Source organism: Hipposideros armiger, unplaced genomic scaffold (assembly GCF_001890085.2).
Source record: "Hipposideros armiger isolate ML-2016 unplaced genomic scaffold, ASM189008v1 scaffold_513, whole genome shotgun sequence".
Classification (NCBI taxonomy): domain Eukaryota; kingdom Metazoa; phylum Chordata; class Mammalia; order Chiroptera; family Hipposideridae; genus Hipposideros; species Hipposideros armiger.
In genome coordinates this window covers 867702-894579 of record NW_017731863.1, presented here as the reverse complement: position 1 = coordinate 894579, position 26878 = coordinate 867702, and the positions used below count along the sequence as shown (strand labels likewise).

The 26878-nt window shown below is 38.4% G+C and overlaps 1 protein-coding gene across 2 annotated transcripts in view; it reads left to right on the top strand.

The window, feature by feature from the left end:
• Positions 1–26878, top strand: part of BMAL2 (basic helix-loop-helix ARNT like 2) — a 77657-nt gene that overhangs the window by 13961 nt on the left and 36818 nt on the right. Inside the window, exons 2-5 of one of the 2 annotated variants that reach the window (XM_019668058.1) lie at positions 6866–7019; positions 18102–18143; positions 21320–21477; positions 25981–26060. In XM_019668058.1, coding sequence (XP_019523603.1) covers positions 6866–7019; positions 18102–18143; positions 21320–21477; positions 25981–26060 — 434 coding nt within the window. The remainder of the gene's footprint in view (positions 1–6865; positions 7020–18101; positions 18144–21319; positions 21478–25980; positions 26061–26878) is intronic. The other variant, XM_019668059.1, reaches the window with a different exon arrangement.

Genomic DNA, 26878 nt, shown 5'->3' with positions numbered 1-26878 from the left:
CTGTTACAGTTTAATGGAAAATGAGGGCACGTAACAGACGCTAAATGTACCGTGTGATCCTGGATTGTATCGAGGACCAGTGAAAGGACATTGGAACACAAGTGGCAAAATCTGAATAAGGTCTATGAACTAGATAATAATACTACAGGAGTGTTAATTTCCTGGTCTTGATAATTATACTGTGGTTAAGTAAGACGTTACCATTTGGGGAATTTGATTGAAGGGTATATTAAAGTTCTTTGCATTATTTTTGAAGTCTGAAACTATTTCAAAATTAAGTTTAAGTTTTTTTTAATTAAAAAAATTCAAAGGCATTTAACACAGTGCCTTTTCTTGACTGACACCTTAGGCATCTTCAACGGCTCATCAAAAATGGACTCTTTTGCTGGACTAGTTACTTAGCATCACTAAACTTTTGGTTTTCAAACAAATTTCAAATACACGATTTTATTTGATTCCCAACACAAACAAATGAGGTTTGCAGGGAATTACTTCCATCTTAAAGAAACAATCTCCTATGTATTAAATGCCATGTCCAAAAAACCAAAACAACAACAACAAAAAAGTTTAAACAGTTTATGGTGGATAGACCAGACTAAAAGGATTTTCTGGGCATGGACTTTCAGAAGTCAAGAAGCAAAGGCCACTTGCATATTTTAAGGAAGTAACTTAAATGTTTGTTGAACAAATTGTTCTTAACAAAAAGTTATTTGGAAGAGAATTTAAATTTTATGTAAATTTTAATATATAGCTCACTACTGGCAATGAAAGTAGGTAATAGGACAAAAGTTTTCAAGTTAATATGAAAATATATTTTTTCCATCCTGCCACTGCATTTCTGTGAATGTGTGTGTGCACATGTGTATGTATGTGTATATGTACATCCTCTTTCAAGTATAATGTCAAATTCTATATTTGAACCCCTTTGTAACTATGAGCCTGAACCAAGTGGCTACTTGGTCTCCCCTGCTTATGACGCCCAAGCAGCTGTTCATTTCCCACAATTTTTTTCCATCCTTGAGTTGATACTAAATGGTAGACCTTTAAATATTCTAAGGTTTATTACCATCACCAGGGAGGTGCATACTGAGTGGAATGAGATTTAATGCTAATCACATTTTAAATAAAACCACAAACTTTTCTTTGGAGAAGATAATCGCAGCATCTCTGTTCAATCTAAATTCTGAATTATTTTACTGAGTGTTAAATAAGATGTATTACATTCACCATTGAGAAGTGACCCAATTTGGCGAGAAAAGACAATATCAAAATATGAAAACATAAACTCCAAAATGAGTTATATAAAAGCAGAGATAAATTTCAATTCTTAATACATGGTCTCATCATCTAAATAAGTATACGTGGAGGTTGAAAGTAAAATAAACTGGAAGGTTAAAATATGAAATCTTTACACACCTGAAACTAATGAAATGCTATATTCCAATTTTACTTCAATAGAAAAAAAATGAAATCTTTGCTCTTTAAATTATGAGTCACCTTCTAACAAATGAAAGTCCACCATCTGAATGTTGGATTGTTTCCAAAGAACAGATCCTTTCATCCAGCACTAATTAGTCCCACTAACCTACATTTTCCTTTTGTTTAAAGAAAGCTCTCTGTGTTGAATACATTTCTACTGATCTAGCCAAATTTGATGGAATATAGCTAATTATGGTGCAATGCTTCCATTAGGGAACACAAAGACCCCTGGAGTTTCAGATTTTGATTTTGTGAAAAGAAGAATATTATTCTGCCTGCCTAAAGATAGTCCATTTCTTCTTTTAAAGCTTAATAAGCAAGTAGGATTAAAACATGTGGAGCTCCTACCCCCTAAAAAAAAAAATCTTCATTTTATTTCTGTTTTGAACTGTAGGGGAGAGTGTCCTTGCTCAATTGAGTATGTTGGAGGGGTGGGAGGAGTCTGGTATTATATATACCAGGGTGTGCTATGGTTCAATGTTAGTGAGTTTTTTCTACTAATTTACTATCCATAAGAAATTCCCATTTTTCTGTGGAGACAGATGGTGTTCTGCCATTCAGAATCTATTAGAATGAAGTCTAAGAGCTGAAGCCATAATTAAGCTCATGGTATTTGGTGATTCCAAATTGGTCCCATTTAGAGTCCAGACTTAGAAGTCATGACATACCATAAATAGAAACTTAATTCCCAAGTGGCCCACAATCATTGGTAAAATTATTCTCCCCACTTCTTAATTGTGAGATCTATTATACCTACAGAAGATGATAAAAATTATGAAAAATTATGTGTGTAGTTTAAAGAATAAAACCAAAACAGTTATCTGTGACTTCACAACCAGGCTAAGAAATAGAACATTAATTCCTTAGAATTCCCTGTGTATCTGTCCCTCACTGATAGCATCCCCTTTCTTCTCCCAAAAAGAATTGTGACTCTAGTGTAATGTTCCTTTGCTTTTCTGTATAGCGTGGCAAACTTTGTAGATATTGCTAAAAAACATATTGATAAGTTTTACCTGTGTTTGAACTTTAAATTTTTTAAAAACATGCTCTGTGTTTTTGGCTGTGACTTTTTTGTTGGCCAACACTATTTTGAGAGTCATCCACGTTGATGAGTATATCAGTACTTTGTTCATTTTTATGGTCGTTAGTGTTCTATTCAGTGAATAAACAGTTTATCCTTCTGTTGATAGAAATTAATTCCCAGTTTTCTCAGGTTTTAATTTTTCAGTTATAAGCAGGACTGTCAATGCATATCTTATACATGTCTCATACATGAAGAGTTTTTCTATGTACCTAGGAATGGAATGATGAAACATGTTATTTCAATGTGTTCAGCTGTCTTAGGTAATGCAAAAATGGCTTCCAAGTTAGTTGTAGCGATTTACATTCCTGCCAGCAGAGCATGAGTGTTCCCATTCCTCCCCATCCTTACCTACACTTGGCATCATCACACTTTTTGATTGTAACCATCAGACGGGTATGTAGTAGTACATCACTATAGTTCACTTTCAATTTTCCTAATTTAGTAGTGAGATTGGCTGTCTTTTCATTTGTGTATTGACAGTTGGAACTTTTTTTTTCTTTTCTTTTTTTCATTATATTAGTTACAGGTGTACAAAACAACATATCGCACTTCTTTTTTTTTTAGAAGTGCTCGTGAAAGCCTTTTATCCAGTTTTCTGTTGGATTGCTGATCTTTTTCTTAGTGGTGCAAAGGCTTCTTTATCCAGTCTAGCTATTAGCCCTTTGTTGTTTATATGTGTAACAAATATCTTCTTGTGTCTTATGGTTTCATTCTCATTATGGTGCCTTTTGATCAACATTCATTTTATTTTAAGGAGGTTGTATTGGTCAGTCTTTTCTTTTATTGCTTTTACTTTTTATGTTTTGGGAAACTCTCTACACCAATAACAAAGATATTCTCTCTCCTTTAGAGTCTTCACTATTACATTTTTGCCTTTTACATTTAGGCCTTCAATCCAACTGGATCTGGCCCAAGACTGTTTACTTAAAAAGCTGGTTTATCAACATTGATCTGAAATTTCACCTCTGACATTTAGCAGATGTCCATATATGCATGTCTGGGCTCTGTATTTCTTTTCCTTTAGCCTGTCTATCCCCTGCTTATTATCCACTAATACCATACTGTCTTAACTACTACAGTTTTATAATGTATTGATATCTGATAAGGCAAGTCCTCCCACATTTTCCTTAGCTATTTATGACCCATTGTACTTCTATATGCATTTTATATTCAGCTTGTGAAGTTCCACCAAAAAAAAAAAATGAGTACTCATTTTGAGAGGAATTGTACATCTATTTTAGGAGAATTGACATCTTTATGATATTGAGGCCTTCAGCCCATAAGCATGGCATATCTTTCCATGTACTGTATTTGGATCTTTTTAAATGTTTTAAATAATTTTTTATAACTTTCTTCATAAAGATCTTTTAGATCTTATACATTTTTATTATATTTATTCTTTAGGTACTTTATATTTTTTGAGATTATTATAAATTGTGTCTTTTTAAATGTCATATTTTTACTGTTTATTATTAGTGAATAGAAAGGTAGTGATTTTTATATATTGATTTTACATACAGCCAACTTCTATACTCTCTAATTTTAATAATTTATCTGTTGATTATTTGAGGTTTTATATATGTTCAATCATATCATTTCCCAGTAATAACAAAAAAATTATTTTCTTCCTTTCCAATTTTTATACCTCATATTTCTTTTTCTTGCCTTACTCCACTAGCAGGTCTTCTAATATAATGTTGAAAAGGGGTAGTGATAAAAGGTGTTCTTGTTTGTGATTGCAAAGAGAATGCTTTCAATATTTCTTCATTAATATTGAGATATTAACATTATTCAGATAATTATATTTTTCCATTAATCTATTATTGTGGTAAATTAAATTGATTTACTAATATTAAACTAGACTTGCATGCCTTGGATAAAACTATCTTGGTCATGATGGGTTATACTTTTTATTCATTTATGAATTTTGTGTGCTAATATTTTAAGACTTCAGTGTCTTTGTTCATGAATGAGATAGGTCTATAGTTTTTCTTTATTGTGCTGCCATTACCAGGTTTTAATATCAAAATTATAAGCCTCATAAAAAAAGAGTTGGGGCCAAGATATTCCCTACTTTTTCTATATGTTGGAATAGTGTGTGTAAGGACAATGTAAGAATATTCAGGGTTTTATTTTTGCCTCAGTTTTTGTTAGTTAAAATTCCCTAGGAATGTTTTTATTATTTAAAAATATTTAGAATAATGTTGTTCATGAGATTTTATTATCTTTTAAATCTCTAGAGCATATAAAATTATAACCCCATGTCCATTCCTGTTTTTATTCATTTATGCTTCTTTTCTATTAAAACATCTTGCCATAGGGTTATTAGAGTTTCCAATCTTTGGAAGAACGTATGTTTAGCTTTTTTCTTCTGCCCTTGTTTGCATTCTGTTTCTTTATTTCTAGTATTATTTTAATGATTTCCTTGGATGTATTCTACTCATCTGTTTCTGATTTCTTTTTCTTTTTTCTTTTTTTTTTAAGATTTTTTAAATTGGGGAATTGGGGGATGGGAACAGCACTGGGGAACTGGGGGAAGGGGAACAGACAAGTTGCTGTCGTTTTGTTCTTCAGTCTAGTTGTGGAGGACATCACTTCACTGGCCCAAGTTGGCAACGTCATTGCTCTCTTCCCGGGCAAGGCAGATCAGTTACCGGCTTCTGGACAGCCGCTCACTGCGGCTGCTGGCCGCTCACACTGGCTGCTGGCTACATATGGTAGCCCATGGCAACCCACTGCCACAGGGGCTGCAGCCTATGCCATAGCCAGTGACTCAAGGCAGCCCAGCTCCAGGTTGAGCTGTTGTTCAGCATCTTTTCTGTGGAGGGCAGTGTCACTGGCCCTCATATGTGGGATCCGAACCAGGGCCCTTTGGCATCCCAAGCCAGCTCTTAACCAACGCGCCACTCGGCCGGTCCTGTTTCTGATTTCTTAAATTATTAGCTCATTAGATTTCAATCCCTTTTTAAAAACACCTAGTATTAACAGTTCCCTCTCAGTAATGCTTTTACTTTCTCCACACATTTTCATGTATAATATTTTTATTATTTAGTTCCAAATATTTTATAATTTTGCATTTGAATTCTTCCTTGTCTGTGAGTTATTTGTGTATTCCTTAATTTCCAAAGATATAGGGATTTTTCTGGTTATCTTTTTATTACAGGTGTCTCATGATTAGACTGTAGTCAGAAAATGTTTTATATATGATATCAGTCTTTTGAAATTTTTGAGATTTACTTGTGTTTTGGTCGAGTATATTGTCAGTTTTTACAAATGTTTGATGGGTACCCACTGCAAATCAACACTAGGTTTTGAAGTTGTTAAGTATCATGATCTCTATATGTTTATTATATCAAGCTTTTCCATTGTGTGGATCAAATCTTCTGTATCATTTCTGAATGCTCAGTATATCAGTTACCGGTACAGAAGTGTTAAAAATCCCCCACTATTGTAGATTTATTGCGTTCTCTTGTAAATATTGCTATGTTTTCTCTATGTTATAAGGTACAAATGAGTTTAAATTTGTTGTGTATAAATTAATATGAGAAGGAGGCTCATATTTGGACTACAGATAATTTTTAGTTTGATGCTGGTTTTTATGTTTTAGAAAGCATGTAATAAACCACACTTTCGACAAAAAGGATTCTACTATCATATTTATCCATTAAGGTTATAAGAAGATCATGGGACATGAATATTTTAAGTCATTTCTGGGATGATACTAAAAGAAATAACCAGTAGATAAAAAGCTTTATTTACCACAATACATATTTGTGGTGGTGAAAAAATAAAAACACATACATTCTAACAATAGGAGAATGGTTAAGTAGCTATGACATCTACATGATGGTATATTATGCAGCCATTAGAATAATTTATAAAGAATTTGTAATAACACTAAAGTTATCACAACGATACATAAACAAAGCAGAATATACATTGTGATTTCAATTACTTTAATGACAACTAAAGAAAAAAATTCTGAAAGGAAATGTCTGTAAACAGTATCGTTGGTTGGTGAAATTTGGTTTTCTCCCTTTCTACTTTTTTGTTTTCCATATTTTCTACAATATTCAATTTTATTTTATTTTTTTAACAATTTGATGGGGAAAGTAAACTTAAAATATGGACTAACAAATACATTTCCAATATTTGAGTGTACAAAATTAGTCTTTCATGTTATTTAGTTGATATTTTTAAAATATCAAGAGAGAAAAACCATTTAAAGTGTGTCATAAGGATATGTATAAAGTAAAACTTAAAGCCCAATAAGACATCTATTTTACACATTATCTCTCACAGGTAAAGTGTTGCTAGAAGACAACCAGTGCATTGCTTCCATGGTTTCCAATTATATGAGCCCGTGGACAAAACCAACAACTGCCCTCGGATCCTTCAGCCCACATGTGACAGAATTTCCAAGAAAACGAAAAGGAAGTGATTCGGATCCATCCCAGTAAGTGAATTTGTGAATTTGTTCCTCTAACCCCATGAAATCTTTAGAGAAAAAAGGAAAACTATTACTTTTTAAAATCATTAATTTTTAAAAATTACATGGTAACATTCAGATAGGAGCAGTTATGTATCCACCCAGCTGCAACCTCTGTCACTGACGGACCTGGAACTTTTCAGTCCAACTCTGAAGGTTATTGAGTCTGAAAGACTTAGGAACAGTAAGGTTGATTTGCTTAATGTGTATGGTCACAGCAAGAGATTTGTCTTCCTAATTAAGATACTTAAGCTTGTGGAGAACATCTGCCTGCATGTTTGGCTTAAAATAATCATTACCACTTTGCTTTTTGCCTTACTCATCATTTATTTAATAACCAACCCTTGGTTATCTGTGGTCATGTAACCATATTTATTGCTTTCCATATTTATTAAGCCAAGTAGATAATTAAGTCAATGTTGAGAATACTTACTATCTCCTTGTTTATTTTTGTTGCCTAATGAAGTTTGCAGCCCCAAATATTTTTTAATGACTTCCCCAAAGCTAACGTTTATATGGTGAAAATAGTAGGACAAAATCAATATAACAATCTAGAGCAATTCATGTTAGGCTGGTGCTTTACATAAATGTGAAAGTTGATGATATTTCCTTCATCCTGACTGAAGGAAAAAAATCTGAGTAGGGGGACAAGATGAGGACATAATGAAACATCCTGGCTCTTTTTAACTCAGTTTTTCCCAATACGCTTTATAATTTGGCTTCAATTTGCAAGACAGCAGAATTAGTGTTTATTTAAACGTAAGTACCAGTGAGCTTCCCAAGCCACATATAAATGACTTGAATATTATCTACTGTTTTTGGTTGTCTGTATTCTCTTAGTCTCCATTAATGCAAATAATCATAAATAACTGCAAATGACCAAGTGACAGCCTATCTAATACTGTTTGACGTCTTAATCCTAAATGAACAGTTGGTAATACCACCTTACCTCAAGCTAGAAGTAGCTGTTAGTCCTTTTTCTTTTCTTCCTTTTTCTTTAGAATCATAAGCACCATTGCCCATTCTTAGTATCTAAATAATATTATGGCTGTTGAAGTGAGAGCAGGGAGTGCTAGAGGTAAGATAATGCTATGCCATGTAGGAGGCACAGTTGAGACTTTACAGTGGCTTGGGGAATATATGGGGTCAGTGGTAGGACAAATAGAACCATGCAAAGAAAGTATTGACAGATAATGATTTTTTGGCAGAAGACAACCCTAAAGATTATTTAGCAATTGCTCACATTTTAGAAAATGAAGAAGCTAGGACTCAGAAATACCAAACGACTTGTGTATTATCGAACGTTACACAACTAGCTAGACTGCCTGACTGTTAGTGTGGCAGTTTCTTAATTACACCCTGCTTCCTGTCTCTCTCTAACTGGACAAGGTGTGTGTGTGTGGGTACTTCTAGCCTTGAGGACAATTATGCTGTCCATTTCCTAGCATGTCTGGGTAGGGGTGACCCCAAGGCCGCCTCCTTTCCAGATCAGGTGTAATGACAGAAAAAGTGGTGGAATAGCTTTCTCAGAATCCCTTTACCTATCTCCTTTCAACACGGATAGAAATATCAGCATCCAGTGGCAGCAGGTAAGTCCTGTACTGTTATTTAACATAATTCCTTCGTGGAGAGGGCATATTGTGGCAGAAAAAAGAGTGTCCTTCCTACTGATTGGCTCAGTGTCTATCCCAGAGCTTTTCCTAGTCCTCCTCTCATCCCACCATTTTACATTCTGATGAAATGATGGATGTCAAAGTACTTCATGGATTTTACAAAGTAGTGATTATACAGCAGACTCAGAGACTCAGGGCAGGAAAGTCAGTTAATAAACATAAAGTGATTTCATTGATGGAGCCTCAGAGTGTTGCATATTTATAAACAAAGAATAACCTATGAGAATGTTCGCCCTTTCTTCAGCACTATGGATTTTGAATGGAGAGCTGGTTCTGTTTTTTGTGTTTTTTTTTTTTAAGATTTTATTGGGGAATTGGGGAAGGGTAACAACCAAGTTGTTATTCTTCAGTCTTAGTTGTGGAGGGCTCAGCTAGCTCAGCTCCAAGTCCATTCGCCACCCGGGTGCCCATTGGCAGCTTGGGGCCGCTCAGCTCAAGGTGCCGTGTTCAATCTTAGTTGCGGGTGGGCGTAGCCCACCATCCCATGCAGGAGTTGAACGAGAAACCTTGTTGTTAGGAGCACGTGCTCTCACCAGCTGAGTCATCTTGCCATCTGTTGGCAGCTTAGTGGGAGCTCAGCTCGGGCGCAGCTCAATTGGCCCATGTGGGAATCGAACCAGCGACTCTGTTGCTCAGAGCTTGCGCTCTTAACCAGCTGAGCCACTTGGCCAGCCCCAAGAGCTGGTTCTTTAAAAGGGTTATTGATGAGGATTCCATGGAATGTAGTCATTACACATTTATTGAGTACCTACTATGTGATACTCAGTAGACTAGGAGGGAGAGATACAGATAAGACACAAGAAACCTGTACAAATGGGAATGATGCAAATATTACACATCACGATAACTGCTGTAATAGAGATCCTAGGTATGATAGCCATAAAGAAATTTGGGAATTTAAATAATATTGGGATCAGGAGTGAAGAACAGGTTCCTGGAGATGTTGACTCAAGCTGAGTTTTAAATGAATAATGGAAATGAGCCATTCAGAGCAGGAGTAGCGAAAATATTGTAGGTAAATGGAATTAGCTGTGCAGAAGCACAAGGTATGAAATATTACTCTACTGATATGGAAACAAGTGGTTGTCCCATTAGAGCAGCGGGTGCACATAGAGGTGGGTGAGCTATGAAACCTGAGGGATAAACATGGACTAGGTCATGAAGGTCTCCTGAACTAAAGAATCTGAAAATTATCTTGAATGTGATAAGGAAAATGGAAGGATTTTAAGCATGAGAAGAACTTGATCAGGTTACATTTTTAAAGCTTGCTTGCCGGTATACTTTTTAAAAACGTTTTTTATTGTCAAATATATAACATGAAATTTGCCATTTTAATCATTTTTTAATATACAATTCAGTGGCATTAGGTACACTCAATGTTGTTTAACTATCACCACTCTATTTCTAAAACTTTTTCATCACCTCAATCAAAAACGCAATACCCGTTAAACAGTAATTCTTCCCTTTCCCCCGCCCCTGGTAAACTGTACCATACTTTCTAGATATTTCATATAAGTGGAATTGTACAATACTTGTCCTTTTGGCTTATTTCTCTTAGCATAATGTTTTCAAATTTCACCTATATTGTAGCATGTACCAGAATTTCATTCATTTTTTGTGGCTGAATAATAATATCCCATTGTATTTATATACCACATTTTGTTTATCCATTTATCTATTGATGGGCATTTGGGTCGCTCTCACCTTTAGGCTATTGTGAATAATGCTGCTAGGCACATTGGCGTACAAGCATCTGAGGACCTGCTTTCAATTCTTTTGGGTATAAACCTGGGAGTAGAATTGCTGGATCATATGGTAATTCTCTGTTTAGTTTTTGAGGAACCACCAAACTCTTTTCCACAGTGGCTGCTCCATTTTACATTCCCACCGGCAATGTGCGAGGGATCCAACTTCTCCACATTCTTGCTGAAATTGTAACTTTCCATTAAAAAAACTGATAGCTGGGGCCAGCCGAGTGGCACGTTGGTTGGGAGCTGGCTTGGGACGCCAGAGGGCCCCGGTTCAGATCCCACATATGAGGGCCAGTGACACTGCCCTCTACAGCTAAGATGCTGAACAACAGCTCAACCTGGAGCTGGGCTGCCGTGAGTCGCCGGCGACGGCGTAGGCTGCAGCCTCTGCTGCAGTGGGTTGCCATGGGCTACCGTGTGTAGCCAGCAGCCAGCGTGAGCGGCCAGCAGCTGCAGTGAGCGGCCATCCAGAAGCCGGTGACTGATCTGCCTCGCAGGGGAAGAGCACAATGATGGTGCCAACTTGGGCCAGTGAAGCAACGTCCTCCACAACTAGACTAAAGAACAAAAGGACAGCAACTTGTCTGTTCCCCTTCCCCAAATTCCCCAATAAAAATCTTAAAAAAAAAAGAAATGGTAAGAGTAGAAAAAATACACTGATATAATCATTCAAATACCTATTATGTACAGTGGTCCCCCCCATCTGCAGTTTTACTTTCTGCCATCCAAATATATTAAATGGAAAATTCCAGAAATAAACAATTCATAAGCTTTAAATTGCACACCCTTGTGAAGAGCATAATGAAATCTGACACAGTTCTGCTCCATCTCACCCAGGATGTGAATCGTGCCTTTGTCCAGGATATCCATGCTGTGTGCCACTCACCCTTAGACACTTAGTAGCACCATCCTCCACAACTAGACTAAAGAACAAAAGGACAGCAACTTGTCTGTTCCCCTTCCCCCAATTCCCCAGCGCTGTTCCCATCCCCCAATTCCCCAATAAAAATCTTTAAAAAAAAAAACAAAAAATCAAAAACTGAGAGCTGTCCTAGCAGATGTAGGTTGGTACAGATTTACATTTTCTTTTTTTTTTTATTGTTAGTTTCAGGTGTACAGAACAATGTAATAGTTATCCTTTTCACCCTTCGCACAGAAACAACCCCTCTCCCCCATCTACTGCCCTCCCATCCCCGATATCATACTTATCTGTTACAATTCCATTGACTCCATTCCCACACTCTACTCCATGTCTCATGACTATATGTATACATAATTATAGTTGACATACTTTATTATTCTACATCAGCTTCAGAAATACAGTCTGGTGGTCAGGCCTCTATACTGACTATGAAGTGGTCTCCCTAACAAGACGTGTCCATCTGGCCCCCTAAAAAATATTTACATTTTCAAATGATCACTCTGGAAACAGCATGGAGGATGGACTGAAGGAGGAAAACCCAGCAGGCAGAGAGAACAGGTGTGCGAGTCTTCCACTAGGGACTAAGTTTTTTCTGAACCTTGGACTAAGAGTGTGGCCCTGGACAGGAAGGCCTGGAAACAGAGGGACATGTTATGACACATTTAAAAGCTAGAATCTCTTAAGATTTCGTGATTGTTGGTTGAGGAGAGCAGGAATATAAGAAGTGTCCAAGTTTCCTGACTTAGACACCTAGATGGAGGATGGTATTATCGTTCAGTGAGATTGAGGGAAAGATGAAGAAGTGAGTTTTGGACACAATGAGAATGTAATATTTATGGGCTCCTCAAGTAGGAGTTTGGATATGAGGTCCTGAAACTCAGGGTGGAGGCCTGGCCTGGAGCTAGAGATTCAGACAAAATGGATGTACAGACAGCAGGTGCTGTGATTGGCCTGGATGTAGTCACTGGGGCAGGTGTACAGAGTGGGAACACTGCGGCGGGGGGCTGAGGAAAAACTCTGGGGCCTACACACAGCAAAGGAAAGAGAACAGTCCTACCCAAAATGTGAGAAGACATGGCTCTAATGTGGGACTGGTGTCTCAGAAAACGAAGGAAGAAAGTTTCAAAAAGAGAAAGGTATGAAAAGTCACAAATCTGGAGAATATTTTTATTGTATTTGCTTCTAATTTCATTTGTGTTTGGTCAGTTTAGGAAGAAATCCTACATTTCTTGTTTTTTTTTAAGATTTTTATCGGGGACTTGGGGGAGGAGAACAGCGCTGGGGAATTGGGGGAAGGGGAACAGACAAGTTGCTGTCCTTTTGTTCTTCAGTTTAGTTGTGGAGGACGTTGCTTTACTGGCCCAAGTTGGCACCATCATTGTGCTCTTCCCGGGCGAGGCAGATAAGTCGCCGGCTTCTGGATGACCACTCACGGTGGCTGCTGGCTGCTCACGCTGGTTGCTGACTACACACAGTAGCCCACGGCAACCCACTGCAGCAGGGGCTGCAGCCTACGCCGTCACCGGCGACTCCCGGCAGCCCAGCTCCAGGTCGAGCTGTTGTTCATCATCTTAGCTGTGGAGGGCAGTGTCACTGGCCCTCATATGTGGGATCCAAACCTGGGCCTTCTGACATCCCAAGTCAGCTCTTAACCAACGTGCCACTCGGCCGGCCCGAAATCCTACATTTCATTTGAAGTTAAGTGAAAATAGTTTTCAGGGAAAGCTTGCACTGTGTTTTCAAAAAAAATTATGCTATTATAGTATAAGATGATAAAAAATTGCTTTTAAGTGATTTGAACATATTAATATTAGAAAGTTTACTAAAACCCATATGTAAACTTATTCTGACTATAGACTGAATGCCAGCATAGAGAAAAATAAAAATAGCAAATTTACTAATTATCTAGATTCCTGTTGCAAACAAAGAAATGAATTGTTTGACTAACATGACCATGCCTTTATTTGGATTTACCAGGGACCATTAAATAAAGGTATTTAATTTGTACTTCATAAGTACAGTGGGTTTGGATTTTACCATGACAGCAATTTAAGTCAGTGAATTAATTTTCTAAAACACCTATAATCAAAGCAAGAGCACGATTTAAAACAGCCAAAGCTTCCCTTGTGAAATTGAAGTAATGTATGTATATATAATCCCAGACCATTAGGAAGAAAATCATTTACCTGAGGAATTATTTTCTATTTTATTTCCCAAATAGGAAATCAGGCAAAAAAGAGAAAAGAGAAAGGAAAAGAAACTGACTTCATAGGACTCCCTCTTTTGCTTCAGAGAAGCTGTTTAATTGTATTGGGTTGTCGGAAAAGTCATGATGCATGTTTGTGACAGCACTAGTTCATTTTAGGAAGTACTAGAGTCATTCGCATCTATGTTATTTCTCTGTCATTTGACAGCTGACTGTTCTAGCTTCATTCTAAAAAAAATTGAGCAATTTGGTTGAGTTTTGGAGATTTTACAACAAGTTGAAGATGGAAGAACAAACTTTGCATTTTTGCCATATTTTACTGTTTTACTTTCATAAAGGGAAGAACGCGCGTCAAGCTTGTGAAATGTTGGATAAAGTTTACGGTGACAATGCTACAAGAACGTCGGTGCCAACGATGGTTCACGAAATTCCATGCTGGTGATTTTGATCTCAACGATGCTCCTCTGTCAGGGAGGCCCACCGAGGTTGATGACGACAAAATAAAGGCATTGATTGAGTCAAAACCACATTACACAACATGAGAAATTGCAGAAACATTGAACATCCATCATTCAAGCATTCATGACCACATGAAGAAGCAGGGATACGTAAGCAAGCTCGATATTTGGGTTCTGCATAAACCCAAAGAAGGTCATTTGACGGCACGTATAAACATCTGCAATATGCTCATTAAACGTAAGGAAAACCATCCTTTTTTGAAGTGCTGATAACTGGTGATGAGAAGTGGATTGTTTACAACAATGTGGTGCAAAAACAATCTTGGTCCCGACGTGATGATTTGCCTCAAGTGACATCAAAAGCAGACATTCATCAGAGGAAGGTGTGGTGGGATTTTAAAGGTGTCGTGTTTTTCGAGCTCCTACCAAGGAACCAAACAATTTGAATGTGTACTGTTGGCAATTGGACAGTTTGAACGAATCCATCATCCAGAAACATCCAGAGCTCGTTAATTGTAAAGGAGTTGTGTTCCATCGTGACAATGCGAGACCACAAACAAGTTTGTTCACCTGTCAAAAATTACTGGAGCTTGGATGGGATGTGTTGTTAAACCCACCATACTCGCTTGACCTTGCACCGTCAGATTTCCACTTGTCTCGCTCTCTTCAAAACTCCTTGGTGGTATAATGTTCAATTCAAATGAGGCTGTAAATCAGCACCTTGTTCAGTTTTTCACAAATAAAGACAGTTCCTTCTTTGAACAAGGAATTATGAAGCTCACTGAAAGATGGCAAAAGGTTATTGAACAAAACGGGCAATATATCATTGATTGATCTTTGTTCTTCATATAAATAAATGACCTTTAAAAACATAAACAAAATATGTCATGAATTTTCCGACAGCCCAATATGTGTATTGACCACAGAACAGACTGACAATAATGAGAGAAACAGCAAGGCGTTCCATCCTGTATATTAATAGAATAAGCTTCACCTGGCTTCCTGTTAGGTATGTGACCTTGAGCAGCCATTAATCTTACTGGCCTCAATTCCTTCTTCTGTAAAATGGGGATAGTTATAACTATGTGATTCTTAAATGTTTTAAGAATCAAATAACATGTGAAAATATTTTTGACTAAGTACCATAAATATAAAAACTATTCTTTGTTTAGGCTGCGAGAAGGAAAAGCAGCCCATGATTAAACTTTTTATTTGGAATATTTATAAGCATCTCTTTATAAAGTTTATTAAATTTTCAATAAAAAGCATATATTGTCTTTTTTAAGCAGAAAAATATTATTAAAAACTCAAAATAGTTCAAATAAATAAAATAGTTGAATGGTAGGACAAACTTCCAAAGCCTGGAAGATGTCATTGTTGAGTCTTTCAAGAAGGAAATTTGGCAAGATGAATCAGAAGCCTTAAAATCATTATCCAGGGCCAGCCAAGTGGCGCATTGGTTAAGAGCTGGCTTGGGATGCCAAAGGGCCCCGGTTCAGATCCCACATATGAGGGCCAGTGACACTGCCCTTTACAGCCAAGATGCTGAACAACAGCTCAACTTGGAGCTGGGCTGCCATGAGTCGCCAGCGACAGCGTAGGCTGCAGTGGTTGCCATGGGCTACCGTGTGTAGCCAGCAGTCAGCATGAGCGGCCAGCAGCCGCAGTGAGCAGCCGTCCAGAAGCTGGCGACTGATCTGCCTCGCCCGGGAAGAGCACAATGATAGTGCCAACTTGGGCCAGTGAAGCAACGTCCTCCACAACTAGACTGAAGAACAACAACAAAAAAACGACAGCAACTTGTCTGTTCCCCTTCCCCCAATTCCCCAGCGCTGTTCCCATCCCCCAATTCCCCAATTTAAAAAAAAAATCTTAAGAAAAATAAAAAAAATAAAATCGTTATCCATAAATTGTACTTCTAGGAATTTATCTTAGGAGAATCAAAGATGTATGCACCACAATAGTATTAGCTGTATCATATATAATATAGAATATATAATCCAATAGAAAATGATTGATTAAATTAGCTAGCCAATGGGCTACTATGTAATCATTTCAAATCATGTTCTCCAAGAATATTTGAAGTTATGGGAAAATATTCATGTGATAGTGTTAAGTGAATAAGACATGAAAAATTACACACTAAGATCTGAACTTTGTTTTTTATAAGATCTGAATTTTGTTTTATAGATTTATATGTAAACACACAGAAACTTCTACATAGGGCCAGCTGAGTGGCGCATTGGTTAAGAGCTGGCTTGGGACGCCAGCTCTGAGCAGCAGAGCCCCAGTTCGGATCCCACATGGGGGCCAGTGACACTGCCCTCTACAGCTAAGATGATGAACAACAGCTTGACCTGGAGCTGGGCTGCCAGGCGTTGCCGGCAACAGCGTAGGCTGCAGCCCCTGGAGCAGTGGGCTGCCATAAGCTACCGTGTGTGGCTGGCAGCTAGCGTGAGCTACCAAGAGCCGCTGTGAGCGGCCGTCTAGAGGCCGGCAACCGATCTGCCTCACCCGGGAAGAGCGCAATGATAATACCAACATGGGCCAGTGAAGCAATATCCTCTACAACTAGACTGAAAAACAACAAACAACAGCAACTTGTCTGTTCCCCTTCCCCCGATTCCCCAGCACTGTTCCCCTCCCCCAATTCCCCAATAAAATCTTTAAAAAAAAAAGAAGAAACTTCTACATAAATATACTACACATATACACACACCCCATGGCTAACTTAAATAGTCAAAACTGTTTTTTTGTATGTATCTGAATACGTATTTAGGAAAGAGATTGGAGGGACACCCACTAAACTATTAACTGTTATTGTTTCCAGGTGAGATTATGGGTGTTTTCCTGTGACTTTTTCAAATGCCTCTTCAAAAAATTATACATTTGAAAATATGTTTTTTAAAATACATATTTTTAAAAAACTTAACCTGCATAATTTTTAAAAAAATTTTATTGGTGAATTGGGGGAGGGGAACAGAGTTGGGGAAGGGAACAGACAAGTTGCTGTCCTTTTGTTCTTCAGTGTAGTTGTGGAGGTTATCGCTTCACTGGCCCATGTTGGTATTATCATTGCGCTCTTCCCTGGTGAGACAGCTTGGTCTCTGGCCTTTGAATGGCGGCTCATGGCAGCTCACGAAAGTGCATGCCAGCTGCCAGCCAGTCCCACTGCAGCCTACGCTGTCGCGGGCAACTCATGGCAGCCCAGCTCCAGGTCGAGCTGTTATTCACCATCTTAGCTGTAGAGGGCGCAGTGTCACTGGCCCTCATGTGGGATCTGAACCGGGGCCCTGCTGCTCAGAGCTGGTGTCCCAAGCCAACTCTTAACCAGTGCGCCACTTGGCCGGCCTATCCTGCATAATTTTTTAATGTGGAAAGTACTCTATCATCCTCTGTATATTTCACTTTAGTAGTGGTCTGGTGACTACATTTCTGAATGAATACATGCACAAACTTATGTATGTATATTTATATATAAATATAGATACATACAAACATACACATTTAGTATATTCTGCTAGGGAATGTATTTAATGTGATAATAATATTGGCAAGTGATCAGAGTTTCCAGTTTTCAATAAGATCTTATCCAGATGAAGTTTTAGGCAAAATAAATTATTTTTTGTATAAAAGTCTGAGATTTTTAATGCATTTTCAGACTGTTTTAATACAGCTACTATAAGAATTTTGGTTAAGCCATCAATTGTTTTAAAAGAATTACTTTATATTTCTGTGAAAATGATATTCTTTCTCAATATTGTCCTGGGCTAATTTTTAAATAGAGCATCAATTATTGATCATTGGCAGTTAACAGAATTAGCCTGATGGGGATGATGGGCCTGTCAGCTTTAATAGGAGAATAGCTTATGTAGACAGTAAAAATCATTTCAGGTCATTAGGAGCTCAGGGTAGCATTTGTAACTAAAGACTTAATAAGAATTAGGTTGATTGGATTTAATCTCACATTTGTTTCTCTCTCAAGAATTGTAGAAAAGCTATTTCTTGTAGTTTGATATCTTATCCTGCTTTTTTGTAGAATGGAAGATGGTGAACAACAAGTAAAAATGAAGTCCTTCAGGTACTTTGAACTACTGAGATGGTACCTGGTGGGTGGAAAAGGTCACGCACGCACACCTTTAGCCAAAGCAAAAGGTGATGTCAAGATAGAATAGATTTATTAATATTATTCTCTTCTCATATGTGATGGTGTGAGAAGTAGTGATTATCAGTACCTGCTACCTTTCTCTTCTATGTGCTTGAATAATAGTTGGCCTTTGTGTCTTTACATTTTTTTTAGAATAGATGTTTATTAAAAACTTATTTTCTTCGAGCACTAGAGAAAAGCTGATTGGTGCTGTAAACAAATCAGTATTACTTATGAGAAACATCTGACTATTAGGAATCTGTCATCATAAATTCTTTGTCAGTTGATTCAATATCAACAAAATTTTTTCTACATCTGACAACATGGCCAGATCTTAGCTTTGCTTTTTCTCCATTTATTCTGTTTTATTGACATGACTCTACAGAACGCTGACATGGTTCAAAGTGGTAGTAACAATATATAGAATTAAGAGCTAGGGCCCTGATAAAGTATATTAAGCAGAGAACTAGCCTCTGGATAGATATGCCTTTTCTTAAGAAAATCCTCCAGAAATCTTTTCAGGTGCACCTCCTTCGAGTACAAAAACTGGTTCAAAAACTGGCTATTTCTCCTTCCTCTGAGATTCCTGGCTCCCACCATCATCCTGCATTGTTCTCTGCAGTGGCCTTGCTCTCACCTCCCTCCAAACCTTACTTCTGAGAGAGAGCACGCCTTCTTCTGCTGTACATTCCTGGAATCTGGCATTTCTGTCCATGTCTACTGTCTATTTTAATGGGTAATACTGGTAGAAAGAAGAGGTGATCATTCTAGCAAGAGGATAGTTATACCATTTTTTTAATCATAGAATTCTAATCTAAAAATTAGTCATGAATAGACCAAGGTATGAGTAGATAACTAAAGTTTATGTAAATACACATGTAATTTGAATTCTGTCCAGTTTACTCAAAAGTACAGTTTTGTTCCAGGAGTGGCATTGCCCAAGGGTGAATGGAGTGGGGAGGGGGAATATTAGCTCTATCAGCTCCATTAGTGGTCCTTCCCCACTTCTATCTGGAGAATTTACATTTTCTTTCATTTATTAATAATTTAAAGGTGCTATAAAAACAGATCAAGGCAACCTCCTACTTATTCTCTTTCCCATCAGATTGCTCCCCCTAAATTCTTTTTGCAATAAATAGAAAGTATGAGTTGCCATGATCTGAGTGTTGTAGGAGACAACAGACAAATGTTTACAGTTAAGTGTGAAGAGTAAAATAGCCTAATTCTTGACATTTAAGATACACCTTTTTCCCCTACGTGTTATCATCTGAGAAAAATGTCTTCTCAATGGCATCTTCCTGTTATTTGGCATCTCCTTGTGATGCATTAAATAATGTATCTTACAACTGGTGGTAGCTTAGATTAGGTGAAATAGGGTAGTTGCATCTAGTTGCATCAAGGGTACAGAGGTAGCTGCTTCTCAGAATAACTGAGCAAGGTTTTGAAGAAGGAGTAGGATTTTCCACAAACATAGAAGGGAAAGACCTTCTAAGCCTAATAAAGAGCAAGACATGGAGGAGACGTGAGACAATGCGGCACGTTGGAGGACTAGCAAGTCATTTGGCATTGCCGCTGTATAACTTTTGGAGCTGTAGGGAAAAGACATGGAGAGGTGAAACTGGAGACGAAGGGATGAAGCAGGTCGTGGAGGAACTTTGGAAGTCATTATGGAGTTTGGCCATTCCTCTTAGGAATTGGGAATGCATTTGGGCAGTTTTATGCAGTGGTATTAGATGATTTGATTTGTCTTAGAATGACAATTCTGGAAGTATTGGGTAGGATAGACTAGAAGGGGAAAACATTAGAAGAAGGAGCATCGGTTTAAAAGGCTTTGGGGGGTAGTGCCATGAGCTGTCTTTCATAAGGGCCTGAATTAAGGCAGTGACAGAGTGGGTGGAGAGAAAGCATATTTAAGAAATAGTTTAAGAACTGGAGTCGACAGGAGTTTGTGATTATTTGGCACTTCTGGGTGAAGAAGAGGAATGATCTAGAATGAGTCTAATGGTGTCACCAACCAAGATAAACTCTATAGAAGGAAGAGTAAATCAGGGCTAGTGGAGAAAGGAGCATTTAAATGGGGTACATGGCAGAGAAGCATTCAGTTTGGGATTTCTTGAGTTTTAGGTATTCGGCAATCACTTAGGTACATAGTTCTAGTTCTAAAAGTTAGGAATTAGGTAAAGTATAGGGATTTAATAGTAAGTAGTTTATGAGTAGTTGTAAAGCCGTATGAGAGAATGAGATCTCTTAGGGTGAAGCTGTAGGGTGAGGAAAGAGTGGTGCCAAGTAAGGAATCTTGAGGGTCACTGGTATTTAAGGATAGAGTAAAAGCCAAGGAAAGAGATGAAGGGGACTGAGCTGAGCAGGGAGAATGGAGGAGCAGGAGAGGTCACAGAAGCCAAGTAAGGAATGAGGAACAGCAACAGTGTCAAATTCAAGGCAGGGATCAGCAAGGGGCTGCATAAGATAAGGGTGACCCTTGCTAGAATAGTTTTAGTGGAGTGTGGATTGTGGAAGGTTGAGCCCAATAGATGGAAAGTGCCTGGGAAATGAAAGATAGCGTGGAGACTGCCCTGTCTCACGAAGCTAGCTGAGAAGGGAAGAGAGTAGCAAGGAAAAAAAAATCCTAGAATTAGGGAAAGGGTCCCCCCCCCCAGAGGGAAAGAGACTTGCACATTTATAGACCCATGAGAAGGAGCTGTGAAAGAGAATGAAATCAAGATGCTAATAACTGTTTAAGCAAATACCAGAGAGGAGTTAGCTTTGAATAGAAGGCTACCCATCTCTTTCTCTTAAGACTGGAGGGAAGTAAAAAAAACCACCCACCATGGCTCTCAGACTGATGTCTTAGTTCTTGAAAATTTCAGGAAATAAGGTAGGGAAGGAAGGAGCAAGGGTAGTGGGTGGGGACTAAATGCACTGTGAAGTTTGTAAGTGCCGCCTCTGTTCCCAGCAGCGCCCTTCTCTTCCCTGAATAGCACCTGCAGGGCCAAAGGTGGGAAGAAGAGCGGACAGTCCATGCTTGCTGGACTCCACACGTGCTTCAGCGAGTGGGGTCGCTGTGGGTCTGCCGAATGTGAAATACAAAGGAGGTTCTTTTTCCTTTTTAGAGAAGCTCATAGTCAAACTGAGAAACGGAGGAGAGATAAAATGAATACCCTGATTGAAGAGCTGTCAGCCATGATCCCTCAGTGTAAGCCCGTGGCCCGAAAACTGGACAAACTTACAGTTTTAAGAATGGCTGTTCAACACTTGAAATCTTTAAAAGGTAAGTTTGAAAATGGCCTCCACGCGTAGATTTGTGAAGCCTTCACTGTCATTGAGGTCTCTGATTGGTTTGTTGTTACTGGCTATTGAGATGCTATTCAAATGTGTCTTTCAGCTTTAGAGATGTTAATTTGATGCTCCTCCATATTCTGTACGTGGAGAGAATGCTAATTTGGATGGCGGAAAACTTGGATTTACTAAAAGCTTGATCTTAAGCTAACTGTGTGTGAACTTGAAAAGCCTTTACATGACTACATGTTTTTCCATGTGTAATATGAAGATAATAATGCCAACCATATGTGCCTCTCAGTATTTATATATTTATATATGCCATCCCAGAAGTTCTGGGATGTAGGGTTAGTTATTATAATTTTAAGTTATTGCCAGATTTTCATTCTTAGAAAAGAAAATCTCCTTAAATTCAGCCAATTTCTCTTAAAGCTTCCTTCATATTTATAAGTAGTACCTTAAAATGCATTACACCTTGTTATTCTAAGGTATTCTCAATGTATGACTCATGGGGTGAAGGAGATCCTTAACCATTGCTTCTTGGGGCATGCACGGTGTGGTCGTTTCCGACCTTAGCACTTCTCCAACTTAATCTTGAACTTTAAACCAATGTGTATATGTATTATATGTATAGTCAGAATCACATCTGCTTTGGGAGTAACCCCATTCCAACTTGGGGGGCAATATCAATGGAAATAGAACTGAGTTTTAGATCCACAAATGTTAATGACATACATTTATATTGAGAAGACCAGACGACCTGGCAGAGGAGTGAGCTGCAGATCAGACTCTGAAAGTTCAGATTTGTGACGTTCTAAAAGATTGGAATGAAATTTGACTCAAAGAGTGTAAAAAATGAATAAGCAAAGATTAACCAGGGGTCTCATTTAGATCTTTGTCCTCCACTGCATGCCAGGAAAAGGAAAATGTATTCCAGGGAAAAGGAAGTTATAGGGTCAGAATACAAGGACAAGGCCAAATTGAGTCAGTGGTTTAGAAGAGAGGAGTGTTGATCTGGACTCCAGGTGCAAATTGGAGCCTAGACAAAGAGGATCTTATTTCTTAATGAACAAAACCAAAAAATCCTGAGAAATCTGTTCAGATTGAAAGAGGTCGAGGAGAGGGGAGCACATACAAATTAGGAAGCAAAACTACGGACAGCTATTAAAGGCCTATTTAATAGTAACTTGTCCAAGTTATAAAAATCGATACCTTAAATCATCTTCCTTTGATCTCCGCATATGGTAGAAAAATGGCATATACACTCCATCTGACTATATGCAGATCTGGAGAGGAGGCGATGGTGGAAGGAAAGCACAGCCCTTGGTCCCTTCAATGCCATGAAGAGCCATGCAAGTGTTCGGATACCACCTGGCAGGCTTCCTGTTGGGAACATGATTGGCAGTCTTATTTTCATAAGTCTGTTGTGAAATGAGATCAGTAAGATTCTCTTTTACCTACATCTGGGTCTTGCATAAGTTGCATGCAATATTTCCCTTAAATCTTTCAGCAGGGAACCTTTGCAGGCTCAACTGAGGTCATTTGATTACAAACCTAAAATTACCCAAGAATTTTCATATTTGCAATGTCCCGAGGGAGGAGGACCTAAGGGAGAAGCCATCAATCAATCAACTATTTCAACAAACACCAACTGAGCTTCAGCTAGACTCCCTTTTAGTGCTGGGGATATAGAAATGAATGAGGCAAGATCTCTGTGCTTTTTGGATTCATGGCTGGACAAAAGAGACATACCCATGAAGAGATCAGTAAAACCTAGTGCGAGAAATGTTAGAGCGGAAGTATGAGTGAGAGGAGCGTACGGAGGAGACACTGTCTAAATCCAGAGGGGGTATTTCCTGGAACAGAGCATCGATTTCGCCATTGGCCCTTCTAAGCCAAAGTGAGGTGGTCAAATACTCATCACACATCCTAACCAGACCCTTTAGTTGGTGCTACCACAAGTGAGATGACTTAAAGTGGTTGGGCCTGCATTCCAGTGCACGGATCAGAGCGTACCCCCAACTTGCTTGACATTAGAGACTCTGGATCATTCATCAGAAGGTTGCATGTGGATCGTGTTATTTTGGTCTATACATAATTACTTTACAGACAGAAGATGGTGAAATGATTTGTTTTACTACACTCTACAGCAGTGCATCTCAAACTATCTGGGCGAACGGCAGGTGATCCTCACCCCCTTCTGTTGTAAAATATAACACAAGTGCTTACTGGAAACATGATCATGGGCTTGGATGCCACAACCTTACATTTCTATAATAACGTGTCAAATGCTTATTCTTAATTTCTGTACTCACCTCACCACAGTTGGCTGTTGACATTGGTCTGTTGACCACATCTAGAGTAACCCTGCTCTGTGGCATGCGCTTTTGGAGAAGCTGTGGGCATTCTGTGTGTGTGGTCCTACTCCTGGGGACAGTAGGCGCAGTGGTGTGTGCATGTGGGTCCTGGAGGCAAACCTCCTGGGTCCAAATCATTGGCTCCCTGACTTAATAGCTATGTGACTTACTCAAGTTATTTAACATTCTAACCCTCAACTTCCATATTCATAAAATAGGAATAATGAATTTGTCTCATAGGGTTGTTGTTAAGAGTAAAGAATAATGCGTTTAAAGGGTGAGCACAGTGTTTATGAATGGTGGAAGTGGTGGTAAGAGGAGCAGGAGGCAGTCTTGTTATTGTCATTTTGATCATTATCATTATGATCATCATCATTGTTATTGTCATATGGTCATTTTTTTTTAACCCGATGAACATTGGAACAAAAATAAGGGATCATGTTTCCTCGTTGGTTTTTGCCATCAGAAATCTGAGAGTCAGATTTGTTACCCTGCTTTGGCAGGTGTACAGCATATCACAGCACGCATTTGCTTAACTTACCTCACCCTAGCTTCACCCCTGCTCATACTGCCCTCATTTTCTCCTGCGCAGACCTCGCTTACTCACCTAGCCAGGGCTCGCCCATTCTGGCTGGCTGACACTAGTAGGATTTCCCCAGCATACTTCTGACCTGAAAGTGTCACTGCCTTGCTCAGATTGATGGATTGCTGTCCGCTGGCTTGGCCCTGAGTCTGCATCTTTCAGGCCACCCTTTCTCAACTCCCTCCTACCAGGCTGCTGTTTAGTAGTAGTAATAGTAATAGTAGTAGTAGCAGCAATAAATAAGAAGAAGCAGAAGCATCTGTGTAGTAATAATAATACTCGTATACTGTGTAGTAGTAATAATGACAACAAGAAGAAATCATTTAGGGGAATCGTTTGAGGTCTACCTAGAAGATAGGCTCCAAAAGAGGATTTTCTTTTGCCTATGCCAGGCTCTTAGGGGTGTCACTAGTCTGAGAATACTTTACCAAATTATACCATGAGGTGTTTTTAATTTTCTCATTTTGTTTCCCCCACACACACCATCTTAGGTAATTGGTGAAATTGGGCTGCACATCCATTCAAGGGCCAATTTCTGGTTAAAATGTTTACCTTTCTCTTGCGAAAGCAACTTTCTTTGCAGTTCTCGGGAGGAAGGGATTGCCATCAGGGAGGTTGGGAAGCGTAAAGGAGGGAAAATTGATTTACCTCAGAATCACCTTAGCCCAGAGGTATGTGGGAACAGCACACCTTGGCCTGCTTAACTGTCCTCTGCACCCCCGTGTGGTTATGAAGGGCTCTCCTGAATCAAGGGGGGTAGATGCCCTCAAGGCGTCCTAGTTTTGACCTGATAAATCCTTATCATTTTTGCCAGCTTTTCAGTAGCTGTAGAGACATTCATTTTAATACGATAAGCTCTGTTGCTAAGGGCTTAAAATGAATCATTTCATTTTTATACCTTATACATTTTTGTCTGTTATCAGAACAGAAGTCTTCGTGTGATCTTTAAAGAGTCAAATGGAAAATCCTATGAATCCATGAGATTTGTTTAAAATAGAAGAATCACCTCCATTCAGGGTAATTCATAGGATCAATATTAATAAGCTAAGAAATTATAAAAATTACTAGATTCTTGAATATTGTTGCATGTTATTATAATGTAGATAATATATTGCATTTTGTTATTTGTTTGTTTTTGTTTTTTTTAGTTGAGCCATCTTGCCACCTGTTGGCAGCTCAGTGGCAGCTCAGCTTGGGCCAGACATCGAACCGGCAACCCTGTTGTCAGAGTTCGCACTCTCGAGTGAGCTCTTAACCAACTGAGCCACTCGCCTGGCCCTTGTTATTTTTTTTGTAGGGAGCTCTTACTCTCTGCACATTTGAACATAAATGAATAAGCAGTTTCAAGAATTTACAATCTAAAAGCAGGAAATTTTAATTTAGTGTTGACAAAGAAAGAGAACGATTACCGAAGAGGTCTTAGGATGTGCTAACAGAGAAAATACCATGACTATCACTATCCTCACCAGTAGCAGCAACATAGTTAATGTTCATTGAGCACCTACTGCATTTTCATCCCTACTATATTTTCAGTATATTTTTTACTTATTTTTAGGTATGACAAATTTTTATGCAGGAGATAATTATCGACCTTCTTTTATTCAGGAAGATGAGCTCAGGCACTTACTCCTTAAGGTAAGTAAAGAGATATATTTGTCTAAGTTGTATTCGCCCTTGCATTTTTATTTGAATAGGAGGCAGATTTGTTTCAGTTTGCTTCCTGATAATAAACATACAGGACTCTATTACACCAAATTTCTTTTAACGTAAAAATTTAAGTCAGCAAGTAGTCATGTCTTACTAGTTTCAGCTAATGAAAGTAGAGACAGAGAATAGGCGCTTTCTAAAAAAATGGAGCAAGGCTTGTCTTTAATGCTAAGCTCGTACTCTGCCAAATGCCCTCACCTCCCATACAGGAGGATCTATACCCCAGTGTTACCACTTCCTTCAAAGCCGTCTACTTTGTATCCTATTCCTACAGGATCCTGTTCTCTGCCCATTAGCCAATCACTGCTTCTTTAATGAGTTGTTAGGCAGTGCTTTGACATTTCTGTGCTCATCACTTCATATGCATGGGTTTCCAGGTTCATCGGTCTAGAGGTTTATTTGACATGGAAAATATGGCCATGTCATTGACTCATCCTGACCCAAGGAGGTACTAAATGTCTTCATCTTGTGCTATGCCTACTGGGCTTTATTTAAGCCATAGTATGATTAAACAGAAAGAACCTTCATATATATTTCTGTCCATTTTTTTTAACTTTTTTGAAAAGCCCCTCTTTTATTTGAACAGCTGAATTTAAATATAATATTCCTGTTAGAAATATAAAGGATTTTTTTGCAGACAACAAAAAGATTTTTAAAGATAGTGAAATGTACAGTGTGCTTTGGAAGCTGGCTCGCCAATCTTTAAGTTGTTTTTTCAGCCATAAACTTAACATAGCCCCAGTTAT